This window comes from Dipodomys merriami, unplaced genomic scaffold (genome assembly GCF_024711535.1).
Source record: "Dipodomys merriami isolate MVZ:Mamm:240054 unplaced genomic scaffold, mDipMer1.0.p SCAF_22, whole genome shotgun sequence".
Classification (NCBI taxonomy): Eukaryota; Metazoa; Chordata; class Mammalia; order Rodentia; family Heteromyidae; genus Dipodomys; species Dipodomys merriami.
Genome location: NW_027203604.1, coordinates 22,300,225 through 22,309,315, shown reverse-complemented (window position 1 = coordinate 22,309,315; position 9,091 = coordinate 22,300,225). Strand labels below are relative to the sequence as shown.

Here is a 9,091-nt window from a genome sequence, read left to right as displayed (position 1 = left end):
TATACCATCTGTGCTTTTCCATAACTTGGCTATGGTGAATTGTATTGCAAAGAATATTAGTGTACATGTATGAATGTTATGCACTGACTTACATTCTATTGCATAATGCTCACAAGTGGGATTGTTGGATCATGTAGTTGTACTTTTTTATATTTTTGAGGAAGTTCTATAATGGTTTCCTTAGTGGTCATAATAATTTACATTATTACCAACAGTGTATTAGAGCTTCTTTTCCACTCATCTTTGACAACACTTGTTATTGTTTGTATTCTTGATGATGGCTGTTCTGACTGGAGTGATGTGCATTCTCTATATTGTTTTCATTTGCCATGATTTTTATAGCCTAGGACCTAGAGCATTCCCTCATATACTTATGAAACACAATCGGGGAGGGTTTTAGTTTTTACACCTCCTTTGTATTTTTTGATACTTGGACTCTAGCAAAGATCATCTACAAGGTTGCTCTAAACCCTAATCTGAGGTGTGAACCTAACACTGTAACACTACACGCAAACAGGACCATCAGGACGAGGTGCACCCGGCTCAGCACCCTGTGCTGCTGGCAAGGTCTAAATAGGAGCCAGGCCCAGGACACGACAGTCTTCTGGAGCCAACACCAGCGAGGGGCAACCGGGAAGACTGCGAGCTCCCACTCCACGGGGCCTGCGGCCTGCCGGTCCTCGCGGAGCGTTCCGCGTGCTGTGAATGAAGGCGTCACGCGGCCGCAGCCCGCATGCGCACTGCGGTGGCCCCTGCCTGCCGGGTGACGTCACAAAGGGCCCAGCCGGGCCGGGCGTCCTCAGCGACCAGAGGAGAAGGAAGCGGGCGGCCCTCGCGGTTTCTCCTCGCCTTTGCTGAGTATTCGCCGCATGCGCCGTCATGCGACACTTCCGCGCTCGGCCTCGGGCCGGGCCTCGCTGCCCAGCCCTGGCCAGGCGGCTTTCCTGGGCAGGCCCTGAGCCTGCCGGCTGGCCGGGGCCTAGGACGGCCCAGCCCGACCTCAGGCTGCTGCTGTCTTCCGCGCGTCGCCGCCGGGCCCCGCAGCGGCGCGGCCCTGGGCCCGAGGCCGCAGACTGCACTCCAGGCAAAGGCTCTGCGGCGTCTCGGGAGGACTCCACCCCGAGAGCGGGGCCTGCGCTGCCAGGTGGACACTCGGGGGCGGGGACCGCCCGCAGAAGCGCGGGCACCCCGTCTTCATGGCGGAGATCCTCGCTGCTCCTGTCTGCACCCCAGCCGCCTGCTCAGGCCGGGGAGCCGAAGACTCCAGCCCATCCGCATCGCCCTCACTGCCAGGACCCCGAAGCCAACGGCCCAGGAGGCCCCTCCAGGAAGATCCGAATGCAGGGAGAGCCCACGGGACAGGCCAGAGAGCAGGGGGATCGCCCGAGCCTGGCAGACGACGCACCAGACTGTGCTGTGAGGATCAGGAGAACCTTCGCTCTCCAGGGAAGCTGTTCCCGTCCCCAGCAGCGAGTTCTTCCCGAAGAGGACAGAGAGGCTTGTGCGCCTCCTACGAGCACCTCATGTCATGGCCGTGACATGCCCAGCTCGCAAAGCTCCGCCATGGACGGCCAGAGCCGCCTCCCCATCTGCTCAGACGCCCAGGAGCCAGGGAAGGAGGTGGAGGCTGACAAGCCCACAGCTAGTCCCCCAGCAAGCCATGCTCCCCCAAAGACACCTGCACGGACAGCCGCCAAGAGGAAAACATCCCTGACATCGGATCTTCCCCTGCCACTACCACTGCCCCGGCCTGTTCCCTGGGGTCGAGGTGAGCTCCCCCCACCCGCGAAACTTCCTTGTATTGAAGTGCAGAGAGACCGGGGCATTAGTGAGAACCATCTGTCTCCTAAGAGAAAAAACTGTAAGGCAAAAGCCTCGGAGGGTAGACCAGAGGCAGTGACACATGGCAGGGCCACCGTGTCTGCCTCTTCTGTTTGCCCACCTGATGGGGGGAATGGTGTCCCCCGCTCCCTGCCTACTTGCACTGCAGACATTGCAGCTCTTCCCAGCACTGGGAATGCCACTGGGGCCCACAGCCTGAAAACAGACTCATCAAATCCTAAAGAGGGACTGACCCCTAAAATCCCCCGTGGCTGTTTGTCTGCCCCTACTGACTCTGCTCCTCATAGTACCCCTGCTTCTACTTTGGGGATTATAAAGAATGAGAATGAAGACCATCCTCCTGGATCAAAAGCTGCAACCCCACCTACTTCCCTCTTCCCCAAACCTCCTCCCCCTGGATTTTTATCTCTCTCTCGCCCAGTGGAGTCCGCTGTCCCTATGTGTGTAAATTCCTCTGTTCCTCTTCCCTTCTCTACCTACCCTCCTGTGGTCCCAAAATCAATGCCACGCTTGACCACTGAAACAACCACAGTTTTTGTTACACTTGCCCCCAGAGTATCCTCTCGTGTGGCTCTGCAGCTGCCTAAACATGATGACATTGTTGACATGGATACAACACCACCTTCTCAGGCAGTCATTTTTACACCTTCCTCACTTTCCAGCACCAACCCCTATCCATCTCCCCAGGCTCCCTGTAGCCTGCAGCAGGGGCACATTCTGAATGGGCCAGTACCTACCAGCCCACCCACACCCCACTCCTATCCATTCCCCCAGATCCCCTACATCCTGTGCCAGGGGCATCTTCAGAATGGGCCAGTCCCCACAAACCTCCTTCCACACCAACCTTATCCTTTTCCTCCCATCCCATGTAGCCTAGACCAGAGACAGCTGATGATGGGGCAAGTTCCCACTAATGCACTTCAACCTATGGTCCCCTATCCTTCCCTAGGTTTTAATCAACCCTTTGTACCTCAGAACTGTCCTTGGTCCACCAATGTCATCCCTAATGTGCCGCAGCACAGTGTGCCTATTCCCCTGTCTGCAGTTCCTTCTGTCCTTTCCAACATGGCCTCAGTCACTGTCCCCATTTCTGGAGGCAATGCCTCCTCACCAGCTAAACAACCCATGGATGATGGTGATGCTATGGATACAACGCCACCTTCACAGGCATCAATTTTCCATTACCTGTCTCAATGAACAACCAGCCTGCATTGAATCAGGTGCCTCCTGCTTCTGACATATGCCACATAGTGGCATAATTTCCACCATGCAAGGACCTGCCAATTCAATTTACAATCCCAAGTTATGCAGGGACCAAACCTCAATATTGGGAATATTTCTAATACAAGAGCCATCCCTCACTCCATAGTAGAGGTCTCTAATGGACAATGTAACAATAGTTGCTATTGGAGTGTCCCAGCACTCATAACACCACCAGATGATGGCCTAACTGCTCCTCCAGTGCAACTACCCATACCATCATGCAATCCAGCCACATGGCCATCACATCATCGTCCTCTGCCGTGAACCCTGCAGACATCACTCCACAAGCCTCTTCTACAAACTCTCAGTGTGCTTTGTACATGGCCACACCTACAATGGATAGCATGAAAATCCCCATGTTGACAGGCTCTGGTGACACTAATGTACCAATTCACCAGGCCTCTCCTGGCACATCAGCTGTCATGGGAAATAGAGTTCTGTCAAGTTCAGGACACACTTTGTTTGGCACATCCTCCAGAGGTTCACGTTCAGACTCTAGAGCATCTCATTTCAACTGCAGGTGTAAATTATAAATGAAGAAGCACAGGACTCATTAGATTCCTTCTCTTCCCCTTTCACTGACAAACACAGCCTCATCTCTACATAGTGTGAATGACACAGCAGGAGGTTCCTCTGGACAGTGTAAAAGGACTCTGTGTGCATCACCAGTCACCCTGCCTAGCTTGAGGACCTTGGCTTGAACACTCACTTTTCAGTAGGCATAGAACTAGCAATAAGATAAATTTCCTTCAATATACCTTCTATTTCCCCTGTTAAATACAGAAAAACCCACTGTTCATTAAAATATAAAAGTTAAAGTGAGTTTGGTGTAATTTATTTGTCACTATTTCTTTGGGGGATTTTCATCAAACCTTAGAGTTCTACAAAATGAAAGCCATAGATTAGAGTGTGAATCGGAATAGAAGACCCCATATAAATAGGTGAGAAAGAGACATAGAACCAGAGCTGTAAGGTGACTATAAAAGAGTATATTAAAAAAAAAAAGTATTCCTGAGTGTCTTCAAACCATACTTTTAGGGAGTGGCAAGGGAATTCGTTCCCTAGACCTGTGAACATGCACATATATTCTTGCATGTTCAGGAGCTCCCTTTTTTTTGAGGAATTTGAACTCATGGGGACTCATGCTTGCAATGCTCAATTTCTTGGCTGGTGGTCTACCACTTGAGCCATGTGTCCAGTGTTCAGCAAAAGGCTCTGCTTTTTACTTGTTAATTGGAGTTGGAATATCTTTAACTGCTTAGCCTGACCTTAAAGTATGATCCTTTGGATCTTGGCCTCTGGAATAGAGAGAATTACAAGCATGAGCCTCCTGTACCCAGCTTACAGGGATTTTTCAGTTACTCCTATTCTGGCATTATTTTTATGACATTAGCTTTGGATCTTAAAAATATTTGGATTTTCCATTACTAGCACATGCACACAAAACAACAGATCCCAGTTATTCCATCTGGAGTCCATATCTCTGTAACCAAACCAGTGGATAGGCAACAATTAGGAAGGAAATAATTGCAAATAGTATGAGCAAATTTTGTTATCTGCTATTAAGTGTCTGTCCTGTACCAGGTGTAGTGCTAGCAAATAAAATGATACAGATTTTAAAGGAGGGGGAAATTATGCCATAAAATAATGCAGGTTTTAAAGGATAAGTTGGGGAATAAGGAAACATGGCTGGTTTAGGGGAGAGAGCTATTTAGGTTTCAAAATCAGGTTGGGGACAAGAGTGTATGTATGGGTAGATGTCTTTGAAAGAAAAATAGAAACATTTTTACATTCAAACAAAAAGGATTTAACATAAAAATATAGGTGCTTACAAAATCTTTGGTGATTTCAGACACCTAAAAGAGAAGGTTGTTATTGGTTCTTTGTTTTCTGCTTGCTTTTGTATGTGAAGGAGTTTGGAAAACATGGCATGCTCAGTAGTTCTCATTCCTTTCCTCCACATTCCTTGAAGTACTTCTTTGGTGGAATCCTGTAACACCCCCCCCCCGACTTTGCTGGCAGGTAGCTGTGAGCATCTGAGATACCTCAGGCTCCCAGGCCCTGTTATGTGAGGCATGAGGCTGAGTTGCCTGCAGAAGACATCAGTCAGTGACAGAATGGAAAGAGCTACATGGATTAGAAATATCTTGATTTTCTAGAACCATGGATACAGCGCAAAATCCATTGAAGGCCCAGAGGTGCAAGGAGCTTTTAAATTTCTCGATGTTGAAACTCAGAATGGAGCCATGCATGGTGACTCAAGCCTTTAATATTAGCTGCTTGGGAGGCAGAGATTTAAGGATTCGGGTTCAAGGCCAGCCTAGGATTAAAAGTACAGTAGACTCCATCTCAACAATGGCTGGGTGCAGTGGCACATGCCTATTATCCCAAGTTATGAGGGAAGCACAATGTCTGGGCACAGTGGCATTTCCCAGTGACAAAAGAAGGCACAAATAGCAGGATCACAATCCAGTTCTGACATAAAGTGAGACTGTATCTCAAATTTAACCAATCCAAACTAATAAGCTATTTAATAAAAGAATTACAAGGAAGTGAAAACACATGGAAAATTGGGATGAAAAAGGAGTTACATGAATGGAGGAATGGTAAAAATAATAATTTAAAAATATAACTACTCCAAGAATGCACAAAAATCTTGGTGTAAGTGGTACTTATCTAGCAAGTGTGAGGCCTGAGTTGAATCTCCAATACTAGAATGAAGAAAGAGAGAATCAGAGATGGAGACAGAGACCAAAACTGGAAACAGAAAAAGAAGCAGAGGAAAAGCAGAAAAAAATGAAAGGGAAATAAAACAGAAAAGAGTCTTAAAATAGGTTTAGGATAGATTAAACTTAAGGGTGTTTAGAATGAAAGGGAATTATTCAAAAATACCTATGTTCCATGATAATTTTCCTCCAGATCCTCTCTGTTTGCCTTTTGTTCTTCATTTTTCTAATATATTTTCCTCATATTTTATACATAATTGTGGCAGGAATGAGTCTCTAAAATGGTTTGCAAGGGTACTTTTAGAGAACGTGAGTGAGGCCTAATTGAGCCTCAACATGATTCCACACTTGTTCTCTGTATTTCCTGTTGACCTATAGTTGAAATCACATAGCCTAACCTAATGCAGCTGCCCATGTCAGTTGCTCAGTCAACACAAACCCAGAGACCTTCTCCCAGGAGCTGCAGAAGGGGGAGCAGTGGGGCTACACAGAAGGGGAATAAGGCAAGTGACTGGCTTTGGTTAGGAAACTAACTTTAGTTAGTAATTCTGAATGTTAAAAACTAATGTGTATAGAAAATTTGACTCTGTTCTGTTCCTTAGCATGATATGATATAATTTTGGGAATAGGAGAAAGGGAACAAAGAAGGAAGAAGAAGGGAACGGGACAGAGAGGTGAGTCAAAGAGGAGGAAGGAAAAGAAGAAGGAGAAAATGAGGAAGAATGGGGGGGAAGAAAGGAAGGAACAAAGGAAAGGAAGGAAGGGAGGGAGGGAGGGAGGGAGGGAGGAAATGGGATCCCTTTTAAAAGCTGTAAGAAATAGTGGAGCTTCAGACTTCATTGAATCCCTTCAATGAATATCATGAGACATAGTTAAAATAGACACACAATGTTGAACGTATTCCAGTGTAAGAATCCTAGCCAGTTCTCTCACAGTGATTTAGCTCAGCTACCATTTTGCTTTCTATGTGAAGAAAATTGAAAAAAGTATTTATTCTGTTTAACCAATAATGAGGACAAACCCAGGCAGTGAAGAATAACTGATTTCCTTTAAGTTTCTGAGACTCTTCACAGACATTCCAAAAACTGAAAACCTTCTCAGAAAGAAGCCAATTTGGCATTGTGTCACAAGTGAAACATTGTAAGGAGCACCTTACTCTCTATACTTCAGCTATTTTAAATACGACAAAAGGATTCTATGTATTTTGCTCTTTTATCTTGAGAGACCAGAAGTGCTTCTCTGTACTACATCCTCTGGGAGTTTCTGAGAATCTGAAGATTTCATATAACAGGTTAATGAACAGGAACTATTTTCACCTTAAGTACACCCTGCTGGCATTTTGCTCAAAGAGAAATGAGCTGTTTATTTGTTCCTAACCCTTTAGTGAGAGTATCAAAGGCACTTTAGGGATTTTTGATGAGTAGAAGTTGCACAGTGTCTGCAGTCTATGGCTTTAAGCTTGTCCATGAAAAATATCCAGCCAAATAGTGGTAAGAAAACCCAGAAACACAGGAGAACTGGGGCAGTAGCAATCCTGTGAGGCGTTTTGTGTAGAATCACGGGCAATTTAAATTGTACCTTCACCATTTTTTATATTGAAACTTGGAAAATAGCAACATGTATCTTATCATCAACTCTTATTTTAGTGACTTTATAGAATATAAAATACCATACAGAGGGATTACAGTTACATGGGCAAGATAGTGAGTACATTTCTTATCAAACATTGTTGCCTCCTCCTCTGTTTCCCCATACCATCCCTCCCCCTGTCCACCCCCCACCCCCCAACCCCCCACCATCTCCCCATCCCCCCACCTCCCACCTCACCAAAGTTGTAAAGTTCGTTTTTCGACATAACCTCGTGTACATCTCATTGTTGTAATGGGTCTACCTGTAACCCTATTTAAACAGTTTGTTTTTTCTCTTCCCCTCCCAAATTATATCAACATCAAATACAGTGAAAGTAGGGCTTATACCCTGGGGGAGGGACTTACAAAGCAACAAAGAAATCGTCTTATAAATATGTTGGAAACAACCACAAGAAAGAAAAAAAACATTTGAATCGTTATCTGGGGGTTCATTTCGCCTAACATCAACTTGTCTGACAGTTTCTGTTTGTCTCAGACATATACTAGTTATTGCAAATAAGGGAAAGCATGGGACCTATGTTTCTTTGGGCCTGGCTTACTTCACTTAATATAATTTTTTCCAAGTCTTTCCATTTCCTAACAAATGGGGCAATGTCATTCTTTCTGATGGAGGCATAGAATTCCCTTGTGTATATATACCACATTTTCTTGATCCATTCATCTACTGAGGGGCATCTGGGTTGGTCCCATATCTTAGCTATGGTAAATAATGCTGAGATAAACATGGTTGTGCTGGTAGCTTTAGTATGGTCTTGTTTGTGATCATTTGGGTAAATGCCCAAAAGTGGGATTACTTGTAGAAAACTAAAGCTAGATCCTTATATATCATCCTGCACCAGAATCAATTCCAAATGAATCAAAGACCTCGGAGTCAAAGCAGACACCCTGAAAACATTACAGGACAGAATAGGAGAAACCCTTGGTCTCTTGGGCAAAGACTGAAATTTCCTTAATAGAGACCCGGAAACACAACAAATCAAAGAAAGGTTGGACAAATGGGATTGCATGAAGTTGCAGAGCTTCTGCATGGCAAAGGACATAACTAGCAAGATCAATAGAAAGCCCACAGATTGGAGAAGATCTTCACTAGCCATATAACGGACAAGGGTCTCATATCTAAAATATACCTAGAACTCAAAAAATTAAATCCCCCAACAACAAATGCTTAAAGAAACAACTGCCCAATAAATAAGAGGAAAGAAGGATGGCCAATAGACACATAAAGAAATGCCCAACCTCCCTAGCCATAAAAGAAATGCAAATCCAAACAACATTGAGATACCACCTCACCCCAGTTGGAATGGCTATAATCAAGAACTCTAATAACAACAGATGCTGGAGGGGATGTGGACAGAAGGGAACCTTACTGCACCGTTGGTGGGCGTGTAAACTTGTTCAACCACTTTGGAAAGTAGTATGGAGGTTCCTCAAAAGACTCCGCATAGAGCTCCCCTATGACACAGTTCTCATTTTTATTGCCAGTGAGAATTGGTTAGTAAATGCATCTGATATCTTTCAGCTTTACTTAGTCAGTAGACTGCCAGACTGAAGCCACCTCATTGGGTTAAAATGTTATTGTAAACCTTCCCAAAGTGTGTTGTGTGTGGTCCC

General features: G+C 45.5%; 1 protein-coding gene across 1 annotated transcript; it reads left to right on the top strand.

The window, feature by feature from the left end:
• Positions 1–879: 879 nt before the first annotated feature.
• LOC138834909 (nuclear pore-associated protein 1-like) lies at positions 880–3,898 on the top strand. Its single transcript, XM_070033715.1, has one exon. The coding sequence runs from the start codon at positions 880–882 to the stop codon at positions 3,037–3,039; it is 2,160 nt and encodes a 719-aa protein (XP_069889816.1). The 3' UTR covers positions 3,040–3,898.
• Positions 3,899–9,091: the final 5,193 nt, after the last annotated feature.